Raw genomic sequence first — 22,572 nt, forward strand, 5'->3', positions numbered from 1 at the left:
AGCCTCCAGAGTAGCTAGGATTACAGGCGTGAGCCACTGGCACCCATTGAGAATACAGTTTTTATCAACACAGGCCCCACCAACATCAACCAGCCTTGACGAAATCTGGCTTCTGAAAATAACTTCATAAACCAGGGAATGCTTGATCAAAGAAAATGATAAATGGGCAGGAAAACTGACTTTCACTTGGATATATATACACACACACACACACACACACACACACACACACACACACACACACACGATACACACACACACACACATACACACACACACATATATCGAGTTCATTTTCCAGTCTGGAGAAATGCATTGTGGGAGCTGACAGGGCAACACTTGATTGATAAGAGCCATCGAAATATGAAAAATGTTATGTGAAAGATGGTATAAAAGGCCATTTCACATCCACAGGGAGAAAATCGAGAAATACATTAAATTAGCCCCTCAGACCTCTAGCCCATTTTTTGTACCTTCCTTTTCCCCACTACTGTCTGCTGCTCCAAAAGCTATCCAGAAAATCCTGAAGTTATTCTGTGACTTTATCTAAGTTATTCTGTGGCTTTATCTCTGCAACTGTCATTTTTCAAAATGGCTGCCATGCAACTGTTGAACTGTATTTAACAGAGGATGTGATCATTAGTAAGATGTAGGATCTCATATACACTGAGCAGATACGCTGTGTCAATTCATTGTCCTAGCTGTCACTCTATCCTCAAAAGTTCCCCCAGAACCCTGGCTAAGGTCACAGTACCCCAAAAATAAATGCTCATAAATAGGTTTTGAATAGTTAGAGAACATTCTAGGCTTCTTACACATCATCCTTGGACACAAACCTCTCACCCTGGTATGATACCATTCAGTTCCTACAAACTAGGAGTCTCCACACAGCTTCTGCGAGATCACTCAGCTGTCCTGAGAGGCTGGTTTTGTTTTTTGTTTCAGTCTTTTGCTCTTTCATCTTCAAGTTCATCACTTACAGCCCATGGGTAAACCCCACCCCACATTACTGCTCTGCTCCAATACCACAGCTCAGCGCCTTGAAGAAATGTCTTCTCTGGAGAAACCCACAAGCACCGGCAGCTGGAAAACTAACATCAGATCAGGACAACCTGGTCAGCCTCTCCCACAAGTCGTGTTAGTACATATATCTATGTTTCAGGATTCAAGCCAGTTGTGAGAGTATACACCTGTAGTCCCAGCTACTCAGGAACATGGGACAGGAGGATCACTAATGCACAGGCCCTGGGATAGCCTGGATGACAAACCACCTGTTTCTACTTCCTACATCGCTTGAATGTTAGATGCATGCCGTTGGATCCACCCTTTGACAGAGACGGGATCTTGAGTTCTGCTGGGGCTAACCTCGAACCTCGATCCTCCCAATTTTCCTCTCCTGAGTAGCCAGGATTACAGCAGGAGCCACCAGTGCCCACATATACTATGGGGTCTAGCTGGACTACCCACCTTGCTGGTAATAAAAAGCTTTTTGTCTTATCATCCAGTCAAAGCATTTGCCTGTAAATTGTTGCATTTGACTGGGCAGCAGCCCTGGTGTAGTGTTTTATTTTCTCAGATGAGACCAGTGCAGCTTAGATTTCTAGACTACGAAAGGCCTGAGCTGATGGTGCCTGCCTGAAGGCCCCGGGGTCATGGTGCCCCTGCGCAGGAGAGCACGCATGCGCTGTGTTCATACAAATGGCTGCTGGGTCTGTTGGGTTGGGTGGGGTTTTTTTGTTCTTCATGAAGAATCAGCTTCACTTTTTTCTAGTGTCATAGAAACAGAAATGCTTGAGCAAGTGTAGATAGGCTAAAATATCCTCCTTGCCTAGAAAAGCAAGGCTAATTCATTAAGCAGATATATCACAGATAAATATATGTAATTGAACATGGAAATGGTCAAAGAATACAATGCTTTAAAGAAAAATTCAAACCTACAATCTTACAAATTCCATAGCTGATTATATCTATCACATCCTATATGTGTATATGTTATATATGTATATTATTTATATATATGTTACGTATCTACTCATGTTATATATTGTATTATATATTTTTTTCTTTACAGAGATTTTGCCTCCATAAAACACTACTTGTCATTAAATTTTGTGGTCTAATTTCTACTTTTGAAAATTGATAGTGGGAGGTTAAAAAAAAATCTATGTAAGAATTTTGCAAGCTCACTTCCTAGGCATAAGAGTGCTTCATGAGATGTTCACTGGTGTTCAGTGAAAATAAGAGCAGGGGTCCTGGGGGGGGGGGGGGTTCTGAGCAAATGATCGCCCTTCTTCAGGTACATAATGCACGCTAAAGTTCCCCTGAAGTGCTGTGGGTCTGTACGGAATTTATGCGTTAGGGCAACAGTACGTACTATGCACTTACTTTGTGTCTACGCTGTTCTAGTACTGAATGACAGACACAAGTCCAGAATCTCAACTGTCTCTCTGACAAGGGAGTCCTCATTTTGTTGTTCTTGAGACTGAGTCTTGCTACGTGACCCAAGTTAGTCTCAAACTTGTGGAGCTCAGGTGTTTTTCATGTCTCAGCCTCCTAGTAGCTGGGACAATTAGTTGGAATCCCGGACACCATGGACATTCATGCAAGACCCTGTTCAGAAAAATAACTAGGGCAAAAAGGGCTGGAGGGGTGGATTAAGTGGTAGAGCAACTGCCTGGCAGGTGCAAGGCTCTGAATTCAACCAACCCCTCCAATAACACAAAAAAAAAAAGAGAAAGAAAGGAAGGAAGGAAGGAAGGAAGGAAAGAAGGAAGGAAGGAAAAAGAAAGAAAGGAAGGAAGGAAGGAAGAAAGGAAGGAAGGAAGGAAGGAAGGAAGGAAGGAAGGAAGAAAGAAAGGAAGAGGTCAACAGAGGTAAAGACCCCTGAATCCTAGGGCACCTGGTCTTTCAAGTAATAAAAAGACAACCTAGCCAGGCGCCAATGGCTCACACCTGTAATCCTAGCTAATTAGGAAGTTGAGAGCTGAGGATCACTGTTCAAAACCAGCCTGGGCAGGAAAGTCTGTAAGACTCTTATTGCCAATTAACCACCAAAAAAACAGAAGTGGAGCTGTGGTTCAAAACGGTAGAACACTAGCCTTGAGCACAAAACAGCTCAGGGACAGTGCCCAGGCCCTGAGTTCAAGCCCCATGATTGACAAAACAAACAAAAAGGCAACCACCAGAATGCAAGATGAACTTCACCTGTCCTTCTCTGTTTCAGGTTCTAGAACTCTGCTTGCTGACCATTCCCCTGAGTAGAAAAGGAAAGTCAGGCTGAGCGTCAGTGGCTCACACCTGTAATCCTACTCCGGAGGCTGAGATCCGAGGATCGTGGTTCAAAGCCAGCCCAGGCAGGAAAGTCCATGAGACGCTTATCTCCAATATACCACTAGAAAACCGGAAGTGGCACTCTAGCTCAAGTTATAGAGTGCTATACCTTGAGCTGAAGAGCTGAGGGATAACGCCCAGGCCCAGAGTTCAAGCCACACGAACGACAAAAAGAGAAAGAAAAAGAAAAAGAAAGGAAAGTCAGAGCAGATGATAACAGAAAACAGCACTGTATGCATGTGACCAAGCCCAGCTACCTCAACACCAATCCTTGCCCTAGACAGTCACTGACCATTACATCTACTTGGTCTCTCAACTCTGCAAACACTTCACTTCACCTTGGGAAGAATGGACCCATAAGTAAAGAGCTTCTGTATTGTGCCTATAAATAAATGCATGTAGTTCTCAACATACACAAATTCACACATAACATAGGAGTTTGTGTTTCTATTAAAGTCAATTCTTTGTCTGGAATGGCAAACACCTTGCACTTCTACAGTTCCTCTGATGTCTCTAACAAGCTCTCTATGAAGACAATGGACGTAGCCAGTGCTAGTCACTGGAGTGTCTATTGGTATAATCCCTCAGCAAATGACAGCAAATCTCACACCCACAACACACACCCACACCATCCACACAGCCAGCTGTTTAGCTCTAGCACTTTCTCCTCAACCTCATACACTCTTCAAAGCCCTAGTTCTTTTATTTTTGTTTAATTACACCTTCTTGTTGAACAAATACTGATAGGTGGTCTTTGTGAATCAGATTCGCCTAAACTTTTTGTGTAAGTTTTGGTATCACTGGGTTTCAAACTCAGGGCCTCAGGCTAGCTAGACAAGCAGTCTACCACTTTAGCCGCACCTATAGCACCTGATTGTTTGTGTACTTGTTTGTACAAAATCCTCTGGGTTTTATGCCCTCCAGAACCAGTCTCAATACATAAATACTCTTTACACTTAGCATGTTAGCTTCTGCCTGCATCTCCTCCCAGACCAGGCTTGTCTCAGAGGTAGAGCCTCTGATTCTGAGCGCTGATTAGGAGCACATCATTGACACTTATTTCTACAGGACGGGGCTGGTTCTGACTCAGAGGATAAAAAAAGAACAAAACAGGAAACAGCCTTGCTTCCAGGAGATCATCATCAGCCACTGCCCATTACCTGGGGCTCATGACCGAAGCCTCTCGAACTTTCTTCCTCTTTCTGCTAACTCTGCTTTGGCCACCAAGAGAAAGGGCCACCCTGAGCTCTTTTCCCTGCTTCTCCTATTGCTTGTAAGAAAAGAGTGCTTCATTATCTCTAATCTACCTTGTTAGGGTTTAATCTGCATAGTTAAAGACTTTGGTAATGAGTGACAGTCTGAAGTATGGTGCAAAGGTGTCAGCAGACACCTCGCTCATTTCCCTTTCAGTGGTGTGAGGGTTTCACTTCCACCCAGGGTGCACACACACACACACACACACACACACACACACACACACTCCTGGCTCTGACTGTAACTGAGCTCACCGCTCAGCTGTGCACAAACCCTGGAGCCGCAGCCGCTGGGGGCCCAGGGCCAGCGCAGCTGCGCGGATTCCTCCAGCCCGTGCTGATTCTCCAGCCAGCCCTCTTCCTTTCAGCTGAAAGGTCTTTGCAGAACATAGATCACCAAACTGAGTAAAAGATGAGTAATAGATCCTGTGAGATCTGCTCTCATTGGTCAGTTTTGTTTTGTTTGTTTGTTTGTTTTTGCCAGTCCTGGGACTTAACTCAGGGCCTGGGCATTGTCCCTGAGTTTCTTTTGCTCAAAGCTAGCAACTCTACCACTTGAGCCACAGAGCCATTTCCAACCTTTTCTACTTATATGGTGCTGAGGAATTGAACCCAGGGCTTCAAGCACTCTCCCACTGAGCCACCTTCCCAGCCCCTGGTCAGTCTCTTTTCTTACAAGGATCTGGGGCTCCATCCTGGATGACACTCACTCTCTCCCAAGGATACCCCTTCCCCTGCCTTTGTGCACAGGGCTTGTTTTGAAATTGTCAAGAATTCAAAACGCACTGCATGAAGTAAGGGACATGAAATGGCATGACCCTGTGGCATGTGGGCTCTGGAGGAATGCTCCTAAATATCACTCTGCATAATTATGTGCCGGCATATTTCTCAGACCACCCATCTTCCCTCATTCTTACCCCTTCCCAAATCACAGAGCAGAGCTTGCTCTCCTCACTCCAAAGCCAGGCAGATTTGAGGGTTTTATCTCTGAATCTCTTATTCCGGGACAAGTCTACTGGATGAAGGACCCCCTCCCCCCCACACACACACACCAACAACTCAAATGAAGATACTCACTGGGAGTTTGAACCCGGCCCCTTTGTGTGCAAGTCCTCCCCAAGTCAGGAGAGTTTCTCTTCCTTAAGTCACGGCTCTGTGCTGTCACTCAGCCACTGATGGGAGGGAGCCTGGAGGAGGCACGAAGAAGTCTCCATATGGAAAGAGCCACAGTCAGCAGAACTGGATCTCCAAGGGCTGCTGAGCCCAGCCAGCGGGACAGGCAGGCGAGGGAACACATTTGGGATGCATGAGGCAACCACAGCAATGACTGTCACCCTGGGCCACCTGCTGGGCGCTCCTACATCACCACAGCACTGCTGTGCCAGCGGGAATGTTTTCTCCCCGCTTAACAGGTGGGAAAACCGAGGCTCAGGCTGTCTGAGGGCATCAAAGCCTGACTTCAGAGCTCGGTACCCTGCCATGACACCACACCAACCGGCACTTTCCTGGCCAGTACTAGACCTCAACCAAGAAGCCAAGATGAAAAATTACATGAAGTGAACTAAGCTGGACCCAGAGAAACACAGGTTGCACAGTATCCTCATCTATGGGAGCTAGAATGTGCCTACCAATCTATAAGTAAATGCACTGGTGGTATGCAAGTGGTTATAAGTTAATTGACTGAAGTATATATAAAAGACTCAATGGAGAGCTCAAATAATATAATTCTCTAGAAAGACTAAGTAAAAGCCCAGCAAACTAAGCACCAGGAAATGAGTACTTGCAAGAAGGAGGACAGAGGAGAGGGGTAGAAGAACAAAGAGGGGAATGGATTAGAATGCAGGCAAAAATCCATGACATAAATTGAAGAATTGAGAAAAATAAGGGAAGGAGGGGTCAATGGGGGTGAAGATGATGGAGCATGGCACAGATGGAGAGGCGCAGCATACATAAACTGCTTTGTTAAATGGCAACAAAAATTCAATACATAGCCTAAAAACTTAGAAAATCAAGGGGAAGAGTGGCTGGGAGGGGTGGTGGGAATGTTGAAAGGGGAGGCACTGAATTCAGAACATGCTTTGTTGAATGGCAACTCCTTTGTACAACTATTTGAAGACACTATATATATATATTTTTTTTTTTTTTTTGCCAGTCCTGAGGTTTGAACTCAGGGCCTGGGCACTGTCCCAGAGCCTCTCTGTGCTCAAGGCTAGCACTCTACCACTTGAGCCACAGCACTACTTCCAGCCTTTTCTATGTATGTGGTACTGAGAAATCGAACTCAGGGCTTCATGCATGCTAGGCAAGCACTCTACCAGTGAGCCACATTCCCAGCCAATAATGATTTTTTTTAAAGAAGCAAAAAATGTCTTGAGCCTGACCTGAGCCTCCCTGATGACCATGAATGAATTCTGATGTTGGTTTTCCTAAAATGCCTCCAACTACATTTGAAAGGAAACTCAAGTGTTTGGTGAATATGTTCAAGGAAGTTCCGAAAATTATAGAGTGAAGTCATTATATGATTCAGCAAGAGCAGGTGCTTGATTTAGCCCATCCTGTGAACCTCATCAACCACAGACAGAAAAATTAATGAAGCCATCCAGTTGGGCCAAGCAAATTGGAATTCAGGTTAGCTAGGCGGAGCCAGCCAAGAGCCAGCCTTCACTTCTGGGCTCTGAAGGCGTTTACCTTACACAGGCTGGGTAGGCCTAGAAGCACAAATCTATTACTCAATCACCAGATTTTCAGCTGTTGGAAGGAATGATGGGTAATTCAAGAAGGTTGTAGGCTGATAGTATGGCTCAAATAGCAGAGTATTTGCCTGGGAAGCATGAGGCGCTGAGTTCAAATCCTACTACTACTTTAAAAAATGTTTCAAAAAGAAAAATTTTACTCTTGGGCATCTACCCAGAATATCACAAGTCAGGATATTGCAAAGACACATGCACATCCATGCTCATTACTACATTGTCCACAATAACCAACAATCTGGAAACAACCCAGACGCCCCACAATAGATGAATGGCTCAAAAAAAAAAAGGTGGTTCCAAATAAAATAAATTATAAAAAAAAAATGTGGTTCCTATACACAATGGAATTTTACACAGCCATTAGAAAGCATAATAATATGCCATTTGCAGGGAAATGGAGAGACATAGAAGAAATCATGTGAAGTGAGGTAAGCCAAGCTCAGAGACAAATGGTGCATGTTTTCTTTCATATGCAAAACCTAGATCTAAAATACACCAGGACATGGTAAATTACACAGGACTCCAGGCATTTACACAGTGAGACCAAAGGGGAGACTCTTAGGGGAGGAGCATAAAGACTCGATGCCTATGTGTCCCTGATCATATTAAATAATACTTGTTGACATGAACTACAGGAAATGAAAACAAGAAGTCTTTTCTGTCCATTTGAACTCAGGTTCTGGGCACTGTCCCTGAGCTAGCTTTTGTGCTCAAGACTAGCACTCTACCACTTGGGCCACCACTCCCTTCTCAGCTTTTTGTTGGTTAACTGCAGATAAGAAGAGCTTCATAGACTTTCCTTCTTAGGCTGCCTTGGAACCACGATCACCAGATCTCAACCTCTTGAGTAGCTAGGTTTCCAGGCCTGAGCCACCAATGCCCAGCGAGAGCTCAAAAAATGAGATCTATTACATCGGTTTAGTGAGTAGCAATGAACATGTCAAAAAAGAGAGAACAAAAGAAAGAGGAAGGAGAGGAGAAGGAAGATAGGAAGGGCAGGAATTGTGTTTGGGGTAGAAAATGTAGAACAAGGGGCATGGCAGCACTTGCCTAACAAGCAACTGGCGCTAAGGTCAAAGTCTAGTACCACGTCTCCCCAGAAAGAAACTCTAGAACAGTGAAGTTAGTAAGGAAAAGCCAAGGCCAGCCTAGAACAATCCCACAGGAAGGGGTTCAGAAAACACCCCAAGAGTTGAGAAGGTGCCAGGGTGCTTATGAAAGCCAGGTAAAGGTTGGTAAAAGTTCTGGGGGGTTCTGAGTGTCAACCTTCTTCCATTCTGTGGCAGGGGAATTTAGTGCCCATATGTGAGGGTCGCTGAGAGCTATTTCAAACTGAGACCCTTCAGACCCCTCCCTATGAACTGAGGAGCTGTCCCTGGAGGAAAGGGGCTCCTGTTCTCTGTCCCCATAGTGAGAGTATCCTCTGCCTTTGTGTTGTCACAGACACTTGTGTCTGTGACACAGATACAGCCCAGGAGGGGGGCGGGGCAGTCACGGTTGCTGTGCACCAGTGGGGTCTAAGACAAGTCCCACCCGCGCCACACAAGAACTGAGAGGCAGACAGGTCTTTGAAGACAGGAGAATACTTGTTGGGAAGCCCTCGACTAAAATTAGATTTAGTTTCTGTCACCATGAGAGTAATAGCCAACCCTGTGTGAAGTTTCCCAGCTGACTGTGGTAGAAAACAGAGCTGTCCAGTATTGTGGGAAATCCTGCAGCATCAATCAGCCTTTTTCTGGAGAATTCAGATTATCTGCCAGCTTACCATGGGGAGTTCATGCATGTCCAGGAGATGTGCTAGTGAGTCAGACCCCACAAGCACAATTTCATTATTAAATGATGTTCCTATCTGAGGAGGAACTGTCCTCGGCCTCTTGGCTTCTTCTAGTTTTAGGATCTCAGTGTCAAGGTGCAAGTGCATGGAGCCACAGAAACCCCTTTTGAAATTACAGCCAGGAAATACTGCTTTGTTTCTATTCTGTTATCACATTAACTCACAGACAACTTCAACCAAAATGTCTAGGAATTTTTTAAGCTATATTTAGCAATTACACAAAGCAATACCATCCGTGACCCAGCGTTTCCAGTGAGAAGCTCGGTGCTTCTTCCACTCTTTACTTCCTAAGAATAAGCCATCCACAGAAATGTCACCCATCTGTTATGTGGAGGCCTTGGATGTCCTGTGGTGTATAATATGCCCCCTGGGAGGTGGAGACAGTCTGTCCTCTCCAGGTTAAAAGATGAAGGCCAACGTTGACTGCCATTAGCTCACCTTTGTAATCCTTTCTACTCAGGAGGCTGAGAGCTGAGGATCACAGTTTGAAGTCAGCCTGGGCAGAAGAGTGTATGAGACTCTTGTCTCCAATTGGCCACTGAAAAGCCAAAAGAAACAGCTGTGGCTCAAGTGGTAACATACTAGTTTTGAAGAAAAGAAAGAAAGAAGGCTCAGGACAGTGCCCAGGTGCTGAGTTCAAGCCCCAAGACCAACACACACACAAAAAAAGTTAAGGGCTCGTATTTAAGATTAAGATTTATGTACTTTATATCAGAGTGGAAAATGACCAAACCGTGCCATAGCAAGAATAAACATGATTTGTTCTATATTTACCATGTGACCAGGGATTTCTATGCAATATCCTCTATGGACATCCTACAGGCTATGCTCACCATGTAGGTATCTAAGATACCCAGGAACCCAAGCACTGAATTTGGAAAGTTCTGGCAAAGGAGATAATTGAACCATGAAAAGTAGAAGGTCAGATTTAAAATGGCTTCATACTTTCTGGTTCCAACTTTATGGCATTCTGGAAAAGAAAAAAAGATAGAGCTGGTAAAAAATGATCAATAGTTGTGGAAGATTAGGTGAGAGATGAATCCTTAGAGCAGTGAAACAGGACAGAGGGACACCCCACCCCTGAGGGTATTCGGCCAGAGGTTCAACACCACCAAGTCCTGCTGAGAACGTTCATTTCATGACAGGCATTTATTAAAAGCACTCTTCAGTGTCTTGTGTCTTTAACTCAACTAAGCTACTAGAGCAGGCCACCTGGCCATTTGATTGGCAACTGGCGATACCTTGTACCCTGTTTCCTTGAGCAAGATGCTGCCCACCACGCATCTCCACCTTTGGCAATCAGCTAAAGTGCTTTGAACACCCCATGCATCACTCTCAGGAAATGCTACTCCAACTTTAAGGACGGCTGCAGGCCACGGCTGCTGCTGAAACCAAGACATCCTGCTCCAGGAGACCTTGTTCCGGTCATGACTGCTCCAGAAAACTTAACCTGCTTGGGAAGACTCCCATTAAAACAGAGAACTCCAGATGGCTCTGCTCATTCTGCATCTGTGCTCACACGGGAGAAGAGGGGGGAGCTCCTCCTCAGAGCCACCTGTGACTGGTACCATACAAAGCTTGTGAATGGCACCAGAAGCCTCGTGTGTACAAGTCTGTGATTGGTGGAATTACAATGCAAGAATCAGCCTATCACCGCCCTCTTCTAGCTATGGAAGCAGTCTATATCTGTGTTATCCATTTTGTTCCAGAGGCTTTTCCTACCTCTTCTTCCCTCCCCTCCCCTCCCCAAGGATTGCAACATTAGGCTCAATGAAGTCTTCTCCTACATACATTGTCCCTTGCGATCTCTATCACAGGTAGGATACAAAGGCCTGACATGGTAACACTAAGACAGGATGAAACCTTGGGCTTCCACACACAAGCGTATGGGCGCCAGCAGCTGACAGCAGCTGGAGAATGATTCCTCAGGCCCTGGCCTCTGGCAGCTGTGCACCATCCACTCACTCAGCAGCTGAGGTGTGGCTGAAGGATTCCAGATAGTGGTTAGGAAGAGAGACTACGGAGATGGTGGAGGACTGCAGAAGAACTAAGAAGTCACGAAGATGAAAGAGCCAAGACAGCAGGCCCTAGTTCCTGGAATGTTCCAGAGAACATCTTAACAATCAGTGACGATCCCGTGGTACTGACAGAGTTTGATCTGACCTGAGAGCCTGCAGCAATGTCTCTAGGTTTGAAAGCTTGGAGTTAGAGTTCTCTGTTTCTCAGGGCCGAGTTAGCATTTGACATTTGAGAATCTAGCACATAAAGCCTCTGACACATGGGAGCTCAGGGCCGCCAGCACAGGGAAGCTGCACTTATTTGTAATTTCTGCCTAAATAGTGCAAGCGAACCCCCACCAGCCATTTGTGACAAATCTATCTCGAATGATGCTGTAACGGTGGGTCCAGGTCACTGTACATTATACTCATAGAACTCACAATACCTCATGGAAACTATGACCCTGGGAGGAAAGTAAAGGGTCAACATGAGAACAACGGTCAGGAATGAACCGCACTGGTGTGTGGGATGCTGATGGTGGAGGAGACCGTGTGTGCCCAGGAAGGTAGCTGAGGAGTCCAGGGACTGTGAGAAGCATCCAGATGAACCCTAAACCACACTTAACACAAAACTTACTCTTAGCCATAAGACTCATAAACTGTATCATGAAAAGCCATTTAAAGAAGGCCTCGACTGGTGTCTGTGCACTCTGGAATAGAATCCACCATGAATCTGTTCCTGAGCTGCTTGTTTTCTGCCCTCTTTGGGCTAATAAGCACTGGGGGTTGAGGAGTTGCCATGCCCCCCTGGGGTCTGAATAAGGAAGCAGCAGGGAAACACAAGGAAATGAGAATGAGTGAGAACTAGCAGTAGTAGGCGGGATGGTATGAAGTGCTGACACAGGAGGTGGGGTGGGGAGGGGTAGACACGGGTTTTCTGGTAAAGCAGGGGGGTTGAGAAGCCAAGTAGATGCAGTATAGAACTAATATGTGATACAGAAGTGAAGAACTTGTGGGAAGAGTGGCTCTCTGGGCAGAGAAACCGGTACCTCCTCTGTGAGAGGCTGTGCTTGCAGGGGTATTTCACCGGGGCTACTGCACATAGATTTTCAAAAAAGTAGCCATATTGCATGAGGACTTGAGAGAGCATTTGCACGACAGCAGCAGAACGCGAATGGGCCTCGCACATTCACATTTGGCCACTTCCTGGTGCTAAACCCCTGCTTTACCAAAGGCCTGGTGTTGCCAGCCAACCACATTCTCTAACTCCAGATCCTGTAAGCCTGTGGACACCCATGTGACCCCCCAAGCCAACACTAAGGTTCTGGGGGAAGGCTGTGAGTTCAGATCCTATAGCACTGATCAGGAGTCATTTCCTATCAGGAAATGAAGGAAGGATGGAGGTCAAACCTGGGGCAGTCAGATAGATAGAGATCCTCTGAAATGAGGGACGCAAAAGCAGAGAGCTCTTGTTAAAGCATTACTCTCTAATGCGGAGAGAACTAGTAAAGCCTAGCCCTGGAACAGTGTTTCCTATAACCCAGATACAGTAGCTCACACCTATAAACCCAGCTACTTGGGAGGTGGAAAAAGGGGGATCACGGTTCAAAGCCAGTCTGATTAAACAAAGTTAGTGAGGCCCTCCCTTAAAGACAAGCCAAGTGTGTTAGTATATGTAATCCCAACTAGGCAAAATGGATAGGTAGGAGAACTGTGGGCCAAGATTGACCCAGGCAAAAAATACAAGACCATCGCTGAAAAATAACCAAGGCATAAAGGGTTGGAGATGTGCTCTAAATGGTAGCACAAGGCTCTGAGTTCAAAACCCCAGAACTGCCTAAGCAAACCACCAAACACCCACCTGTGCCTGCCTTCAGGGGGCCGCTCTGAGAATCGACCACTCCAGACGTGCCTGGGCACCTTGGACTCTTCCTTGAACACAGTCGGTGCTGGATAAGGATGCGCTCCTGCTGCTCTTGTCGCCTCTGAACCTGACCTGAGCCAACCTCACCCCTGAAGGCCAGCGGCCAGAGCACGCAGCCCCACACAGTGCACTAGACCACTTGGTAGCACATCACCAGGCAGGCTGCATGAGGGCTTCTCCTGATGCCCGCTCCCCCCCACCCTGGCCCCACATCCAGCCAGCTCACACCCTGCCTCACCCGTGTTTAGGAAGCCATGAGGCACCTCCGGGTCTGTCTCAGCGTGCACCTGAGAGGCATCGCCCAGCCTCCTCACGCTGGGCAGCAATCAAATGCCAGGGGAGAAAGGAGCTGAGAAAATCAAGTTGTCATTATCTAGGACACAGACAGCCCAGATGCCAGCCTCAACTCCCTTGGTTGATTAAAGACGCCGTTTCCAGATTCATCTTCAGAACTCATATCTCAAATGGTCCCCTGGCAAAAGGGAGAATTGGACTGATTGGCAGTGAGAAGAAGCTGTTTAAAGTCAACTCATCCGGGCACCCAAGCAGGAACATGGACTCACTGGCAGAACAGAGAAAAGAAAGTTGAAAAAGTCGATGGATCCTGAACCACTCAGCACTCACTTCCTCTCCTTTTTACCATGTTGATCCACAGGCAGCAGTAAGCACTTAGAAGGCCTGGAGCCCTCCTTCCTTAGGGACACTGTCTCTCCAAGTGAATCTTCATCAGTATTTACACTTACCTCACTTCTGGGCTTGGAAGCATCTAGCCGTGTGGATCATTCATTCAGAAAAAAAAAAAAAAGTATTGAAGACTTAGCATGTGCGAGATACTGGCACTACTAGTAGGTCACTGACAATGAAAAGGAGCAGTGTGAAGCCAAGCACAGTGGTATACTCACGTAATCCCAGCACTCCAAGGGCTGAGAAAGGAGGATTTGCAAATTTGAGGACAGCAAGTTTCAGGCCAGTCTAGACAAGTCTCACGACCCCAAGAGTTCTCCTCTGGGGTTCTGAGGATTGGATATAAGGGTCTATGATCTATGGCCCATAACCCACCACCTGAAGAATGTCTTAGAATTCTCCAATCTTTGGGAGAACTGTCCTTTACCAAAATTACCAAAAGGTAGACAGGATTTTGAGACGGAAGGGAGTTAACCTCTAAGGACAAAGCTCTTTACAGACGGGATAGATTTGGGGACAAGGGTGTCCACACCCCTCTTCCAAGTCACCCTTAGAAAGCAACCCCATGATTCTTCACTGTAATTCCAGTGCCCCAACTCAGGCTACGTTTTTCCAGACAATCTCTCAACACCAACAGGTTTTCCAAGGGAGAAGCAAAGGCATAGCTGCTGTTGAGGAAAGTGAGATTTTTTTAACCATATTTTTATGTTAAAGATATAATTCTTCTAAGGTTTATAGCCTTGTTCAGAGGAAGAAGACATGTAGACTCTCTTAATCAGTATATGATCATTTTAACTGGTGAACAGATGCTAAGATGGGTTGCTAGATAAAGGAGGTTGTTATAGGTCAATCTAGCAATAATGGTTACAAGTAGGCATCATCAATGAGCTGGGCTGGGTATCGATGGCTCATGCCTGGAATCCTAGCTATTCAGGAGGCTGAAAGCTGAGGATCATAGTTCAAAGTAGAGATGCGCTCCTGCTGCTCTTGTTGCCTCTGAACCTGACCTGAGCCAACCTCGCCCCCGAAGGCCAGCAGCCAGAGCCGCAGCCCCACACAGTGCCCAGGGTACACTAGGCAGCTTGGTAGTGCATCATCAGGCAGGCTGCATGAGGGCTTCTCCTGATGCCCCGGCCCCACACCCAGCCAGCTCACACCCTGCCTCACCTGTGTTTAGGAGGCCATGAGGGGCCTCCTGGTCTGTCTCAACGTGCACCAGCCCAGGGAAGAAAAGTCCATGAGACCCTTAGCTCTAATTAACTATTAAAAAGCTGGAAATGGAGCTGTGACTCAAAATGGTAGAGCACTAGCTTTGAGCACACAAGCATAGGGACAGTGCCTAGGCCCTGAGTTTAAGCCCCAGGACTGGCATAAAAGGAAAAAGAATTAGTCATCATCTCAGCTGGCAGAATCTCTCTGTTTTGTGGAAAATTCTTAGGAGATATAAGGGGATCTGGTTGTTATCTTTTTGCGACCAGTTTCTAGCTAGGAGTGACTTCACTGGGCGATCTCAACCACAGAGAAAAGGGGAAGCACCTCCTGTGTTTTAGGCATCCTGGAAAGAGATTTGAATTCCACCAGCCAGCCCACTGCTGCTGCTGGGAACAAAATTAGGCCCAGGCTTTCCTTGGGCTCAGCCTTAGCACAGATGCTGTCTACCCTGTCCAAGGCCTTGAGAGCCACTAAGATACTGAGTGCTGTGAATGGGATGGGGGTGAACCTGGGAGGGGAGGACATGCTGTGTGATGGAATGCTCAAAAAAAAAAAGCTTACAGAATGCCAGGCACCGGTGGCTCACGCCTGTAATCCTAGCCTCTCAGAAGGCTGAGATCTGAGGATCACAGTTCAAAGCCAGCCCAGGCAAGAAAGTCCGTGAGACTCTTATCTCCAATATACCACTAGAAAACCGGAAGTGGCGCTGTGGCTCAAATAGTAGAGTGCTACCTTGAGCTGAAGAGCTCAGGGATAGCACCCAAGCCCAGAGTTCAAGCCCCACAACTGAACAAAAAAATTAAAAAGCTTACAGAGAAAAAAGGAAAGGCAGTCCTAAGCTCAACCACTGCACCTCAGATGATATTTTGGGGAACATCTGAGTCTGAAATTTGATTTGTGCCCATAAAAGGTTTACTGAAGCTGAAGTTTTAGCTAACTCGTCTAGTAATTATTTTGTAAACTATGAACTGACGTTAACTAGAAAAAAAATTGTTTTTATAAAATGCCTGAATCAATTCAAGTAGAAATAAACCAGCATGTGCTTCTAATCTGACTGATTGAAAGTTTATAAAGGCATTTGCTCCCGTACCAGACCCTAAGTATCTGCTAGCATCGGGCAATGGAGAATGAACCAGAGAAGGTTGCTGTTTGTGTAGCTTATAGTGTTAGGGAAAGACAGATGATAAAACATCAAACAAACAAGAAAATATCTGGAAGTGTAAAGGTGATACGAAAACTAAGTGATGTAACTAGAACTGCTAACTCAGCCTGAGTGGCCAGAGAAGGATTGTCTGAGGGAGATCATGTTTAACAAGAACTGGACTCTTTGGCTTTTGTTCACCATTGTGGTTACTGTGCCTGTCTGGGCTTCTCACCATGTCTTCTCACAAGACTTTCAGAATCAAGCGGTTTCTGGCCAAGAAACAAGCAAAATCTCCCATTCCCCAGTGGATTTGGATGAAAACTGGTAACAAAATCAGACACAATTCCAAGAGAAGACACTGGAGGAGAACCAAGCGGGGTCTGTATGGAATTTTACCAGATGCCCATGCTCTACCATGAACCAGTCAAGCTGAAATATCTCTACTGCCTGACTGACAGCTGGACATTTTTTTAACTGATTTTTTCTTGGTAACTTTAAGAATGGGCACAGTAATAAATATATTTTAAAACATAAAAAATAAGAACTAGAAATGACCAGGCAATTAAAAGGTGAAGGTGGGGTAGTAGGGTTATGACAGGCAAAAGAGGTCTGAGGTGGATGCAAGCATAATGTTTCCAAGAAACAAAAAGAAGCTAAGTTCTAAAAAGTGAAGGATGAAAGGAAGAGAGGACACGGAACAAGCCAGATAAACCAGGACCTAGTCAGAGAAGACTTAATTTCATACATCAACTTACCTGGGCTATGGGTTGCCCAGATTGCTGGTAAAACATTGTTTCTGGGTGTATCTGTGAGGGTGTCTCTGGAAGAAGTTAGTGTGAACCAATAAACTGAGCAAAGAAGATGCAACCTCCCCTAATGTAGTATTGATATTAACGTAGTATTGGTATTAATGTAGTATTGGTATTACCCAATCCTGTGAGGGCCAGGGACAGCTATACCAGCACTCCTGACTCTCAAACAGGGACTTTTAGCATCCTCCCTTTGTCTCCAATTTGTTCCATTTCTCAGGAACCTACTAACAAATACAAGTATGGATCTTCCTGAGCTTCTCACAAGTTACTCGCCACTCTGAAACTGGTTCTTCTTAACTAATGGGAAAAGGAAGGGACCAGATTTCACCAGTCACTGTACGCACAGAATATTCTACAAGAGACACAGAAATTTCAAAAGGCATGTTGTTATTATGAGTATTAGCCAACTGCATTTATAAAACTTTATTGTCTTAGTAGTTTCCATTTTGTCAATTAGTTCAAAGCAGTCATTCAAACTCTAATTTTGTGGCAGGAGAAAGCTGCAAGACTAGGCTAACAAGCCCTGCATGGGGCTATTTACAAAGGAATAAGGGAGTCAAGGTTGTGTTCTTAATGCCCATTTTATATGCATGGCTTGAGTTGAGTCCTTGATGCATAATTCATGTGGTCATTTACAGCTTTTACATGGCTTCTCCATTCAGAGCTAACCAGTGGAGGACATTATCAGTCATGGCAACCAGGACATTATGCAAATCTTCCTATCTCTGAGCCAACAGCAAGGGTGTGGGCTGATTAATTAACCAGATGAGATGGAAAGGAAGGACACACACTTCTCTTGATGTTACTCTTCACTTATGAACACGTTTGTGGAAAAGAATTTTGAAAGGTAATGGTGGTCACACACCTACCTTAGATCGTGGCTTAACCCTATGAACACTTGGATGAATAAAACAAAGCTAGTTTTGATTCGTTTTAGTGCAGAATAGCACGGTAACAAAGGGAACAAAGAGTCGGGTTTGCTATCAAGCAAGCTCAAATTCCAGCTCCTTAGTGTTGGGTGTCAGTACCCTGAGATCTTCACACTTAGTCAAGATTCTCTCTGGAACAGTCCAGTAGCTCAGGCGTGCTGTCTTGACTCTTCCATCCTCTTGCCTTCTTAGTTCTTCTGCAATCCTCCACAGCCTCCATAGTCTCTCTTCTGGACCACTGTCTGGAATTCGTCAGCTACCTCCCAGCTGCTGGGTGTACCAGAGGCCTCGGAAGCCATTAGCTGCTGTTACCCAGAAACCAATGGCTAGTAGCCCAGGCTCTGCTCATAATGAAGTTCCTTGGATGTGCCCAACACAGTCCTCTTACCTCTTCTTAAGTTTCTCTTAGGAGGGGAATGAGAAAAAGGAAGAGGCAAGAATCAAACCCAGATAGGCGAGGTTCCAGAGACTGGATTGTCATCTGATGTGTTGTAGGCTCCTTCATTCATAGTGAAGAAACTTGGCATCAGAGATGAGAATGGAGACTCAACTTCTCCAGCAGATTTCTCTTGTTAAACATTTGGGTGTTGGTGTGTTCGTGGGGGCGGGGCACACACATGAGACACCCAGACCCTTAGGACTCCTCACAGCTTGCTCGTCTGCATCTGTGTGCACAGACGTAGTTGAGGTTTGAATGAAGGTCCTGTGTAAATACTGCTCTCATCATTGGCTGGGATTTTCATTTTTTGTTCGAAGGTTTCTCCCTACACTGTGTCAGGATGTCTAGTTTCTGTGCACGTGCCCAGAGACCACAAGTGCACCTGTGTCCCACGCCTGCCACACACGCCAATCACAGCTCAGAGACTAGCTAGTCCCTCAAACAGCCCATGAGGGAACAAACTGAATGAGTCAAGGCGGGGATGGAGGGTGAGGGGGGATTTACTGAGACAGAGGCTGTGGCCACACTCGCTCAGGCATAGAGCCTGGCAGGTGTTGGAGCCCAGTATTCAGGGAGCCAAACAAAGAGTCACAGAATCTGAATTCTGCTGATAAGGCCATGTGAACCTGCCACTTTCCAAAGACAGTTCATTCCCTTGCCAAAGAACCAGTACCAAACGGCTGTGAATGATATCGCAGCATGCTCCTGACCAGCTCCAAAGAGGAAATGGAAGGCATCAAACAAGGTTGGATCGTACGCAAATGAAATGTGAGAAGACTAGCATAAAAAGCTTTTATGTCCATCTCAATTATTTAATCTCTGCCAGTTCAGATGGGCATTCTCTCTCTGCCCGGGTGCTAACAAACACCGACATTGGAAGTGACGCGAGCTATTTCCATATCACTCAGAAATGGAAATCGAGGTGTCATACATAGGAGCACAGAAAATAGAAATGGAGAAATGCTGTTTATCTTCATAGCAGCTGATTTAAAATGCACCCCTAATGCCACCAGGGTCATGAATCTTCATACAGCCAGTCTTCTGGATGACAGAGGATAGATGGGGTCCAGACTTTTGCTGTGATGGCAGAAACAACCCAGCTGCAGAGGTTGACTCTTTTTTCTTTCTTTCTTTCTTCTTTCTTCTTTTTTTTTTGTTTTTTTGCCAGTCTTGGGGCTTGAACTCAGGCCTGGGCACTGTCCCTGAGCTTCTTTTGCTCTAAGATAGCACTCTACCACTTGAACCACAGCACCACTTTGAGCTTTTTCTGTGTATGTGGTACTGAGGAATTGAACCCAGGGCTTCATGCATGCTAGGCAAGCACTCTACCACTAAGCCACATTCTCAGCCCCCAAGGCGGACTCTTTTGAGGCTGCTTGTTCCCCAAATTCTACTTTTATAACAATTATAGGGAAATGGTCATTCCAGAGCGAGAGACCTTGAAGACGTTGGATCTTTTGTTCAACAGAGGTGGACATAATGGTTTTCATCATGGCCTGGGATAGAACTCATATTTTCTGAGCTTCCACCAGAGTTCCTTTTTCAGTTGGATAGGCCTTTCCCAGAAAAATACCCTCCGGGCTGTGATCTCATCAGCTGGAATTGTAAATGTCCTGTAGAGAGGCCAATTCTGGAAAAATCAGAGCTAAGCCTTCTCTCAGGTTTCAACTTCTGGGCTTCCTCTCTCTCTCTCTCTCTCTCTCTCTCTCTCTCTCTCTCTCTCACACACACACACACACACACATACACACACACACACACATAGAGGTAGGTTCTGTTATTCCTATCATAATGAGTGATTTTGATTCTTTTTTGTCCCTTTCTTTTTTAAAGGGTATTAGTGTTTTCATTTTTTCCCTGTAAAGAATCTGGTTTTGTTTTTGTGCTCTAAAGTAAACTAAACATTTTACCAAGGATTTCACGGGCAAGATATGATGGTGGGAATGGGTTGTTGGATCATAGCAAAGAGAGATGACGTTGGTGGGAGAGGAAGGGCCAAAGACTTACATCCAGGTCATTGGCTAAGTTGGCCACGTAAAGGCTGATATGACTGAAGAAAATGGTGTGGAATAGGTCAGATAGGGAACTCATGAAGATGTCATGGAATATGTCAGCTAGTGGGTCTCTTTCAGAGCTCTCATGGATACACATTGCATATACAAAGAAACTGACCTCCAAGAAGTTGAGTGATCTGGTTAATAAAAACTGGCTGAGATTGGGAATCTTTATACTGCTCAGTTCTCCCATCCAAGAACATGGTAAAGCTTATATTAAATCTTCATTTATATTTTGTAGTCCACTCTTGTCATGTGTAAACATAAATCTCTCATGTTTCTGTGCAGATGTGTGTGTGTGCATGGGGTAGATGGACTGGGGAGCAAACCCAAGACCCTGTGCATACCAGGCAAGGGCTCTATCATTGAGTCCTAGTCCTATTTGATATTTCTGCCTAAGTTGTTCCTAGTTGCTTCATTATCGCTGCTATTCAGGATAAAATTGTTTGTTTCGTTTATTTTTTCACTGGTTATAACTGATATTTAGGAAATTTAGCATTTGCCTCTATATATGGTGTATATCTTTATATATTTAATGTTGGCCTACCAGGGTGAAAGGCCTTCAGTGTGATACTCACCACCGCCACCACGGCAAAGGATAGATGTGATCTCTCCATCCGCTTCCATCACAAGGCCCTGGAGAGGCCTATGCAGGGTGGTTGTCATTAGCAAGAAGCAGCTAGCCACACAGCCCACTCCTGTGTCATGACTTCACATTGGGCACAAAGGCTGGTTCCATGCATCTCAGCACTTGGCCACAGAGTGTGGAGGAACTCATGGTACCCCACCACAGCCCGAGACACCCAGCTGTCCACTTGAAACCCCTGTACTGACACAAACGACCTACTGCCTTGACCTGACACAAACCACATACTGCCTTATATTTTGTGGCTGATGAGTCTCCCAGTGGCTTCCAGATGACTTATATGGTGACTGCTCCAATATCATGGCCTTGAAGAACATGGTATGAAAAAGCTTTGGTTTTTTAAAAAAATTTTATGTACCTTATCAACAAGTTTCAGTCTATAAAAGGACAAAGGTAAGTAGAGTCCCTTGGCCATTCCTGTAATTGTTAGAGATTAAAGAGGTATTTTAAATCAGCAACTAATATGAAGTTTCTCATTCATGTTGAATAACAAGAAATGATCATTAAAGAATGATGGAGGGAATCAGGCACTGATGGCTCACACCTATCATCCTAGCTACTTGGGAGGCTGAGATCTGAGGACTACAGTTTGAAACCAGTCCTGTCAGGGAACTCTATGAGACTCTTATCTCCAATTAATCACCCAAAGCCAGAAGTGGAGCTCTGGCTCAAGTGGTAGAATGCTAGCCTTGAGAAAAAAAAAAATCAGGGGCAGTGCCCAGGCCTTAATTTAAGCCCCCCATCCCCCGACACACACAGAATGATGGAGGAGTTGATTTTGATCAAGAGAAGGAGTGACATTGATTAAAGTGTTCTGTGCTCATAAACTGACATGAATTGAACCCCTTTGTAGAACTACTTCAAGATAATTGTTTTTTATTGGGAGACTACTGTACAGAGGGGTTACAATTACCTGGTCAAGATAACAAGCACATTTCTTATCAAGCATTGTTGCCTCCTCTTTGTTTCCCCTTCCCATCCCTTCCCATACTCCCCCCACTCCCCCTACCTGATCCTCCCCCCTACCACCAATTGTAAAGTTCATTTTTCGACATAACGACTTGTACATCTCATTGTTGCAATGGGTCCACCTGTATCCCTAGTTGAACAATTGGTTTTTGCCCTTCCTCTCCACAAATTATACCAACATCAAATACAGTGAAAGCAGAGGTTATACCGTGGGGGAGGGTTCAAGATAATTTTTTAATTATGTATTTTTTTTAAAGAAGTTGAAGGTGGACACTGTAATTCTAGCTACTCGGGAGACTGAGATCTGAAGCTCTTGGTCCAAGCCAGCCCATGAGACTCTTACTGCCAATAAACTACTCAGAAAAAGCCTGAAGTAGTGTTATGGCTCAAGTGGTAGAACACCAGCCTTGAACACAAAGACACTCAGAGACAGTGGCCAGGACCTAAGTTCAAGCCCCAGGACTGGCAAAAAAAAAAAAAAAAATTGACAGTGAGAAATATTTATAGCCATTCTGTGCATATAAGCTTTTATACTAAAATTGGGTCCACAGAAGTAAGCCTCAGTCTAGACAACTATTTTTAGGTTGGAGGGTCT

At 45.3% G+C, this 22,572-nt stretch overlaps 1 protein-coding gene across 1 annotated transcript; it reads left to right on the forward strand.

Annotated features, from left to right (window-relative positions):
- The first annotated feature begins 16,305 nt into the window (after window positions 1-16,305).
- On the forward strand, window positions 16,306-16,547 carry LOC122112902 (60S ribosomal protein L39-like). The gene has a single exon (XM_042685851.1). It carries the CDS (start codon window positions 16,362-16,364, stop codon window positions 16,545-16,547), a length of 186 nt encoding a protein of 61 aa, XP_042541785.1. The 5' UTR covers window positions 16,306-16,361.
- The last annotated feature ends 6,025 nt before the right edge of the window (window positions 16,548-22,572 follow it).

The sequence above is a fragment of the Dipodomys spectabilis genome, unplaced genomic scaffold (assembly GCF_019054845.1).
Source record: "Dipodomys spectabilis isolate Male_0828 unplaced genomic scaffold, ASM1905484v1 ptg000095l, whole genome shotgun sequence".
NCBI lineage: Eukaryota > Metazoa > Chordata > Mammalia > Rodentia > Heteromyidae > Dipodomys > Dipodomys spectabilis.

Coding starts and splice junctions, on each gene's coding strand:
- LOC122112902 (XM_042685851.1), top strand. CDS start 16,362: ATGTCTTCTCACAAGACTTTCAGAATCAAGCGGTTTCTGGCCAAGAAA.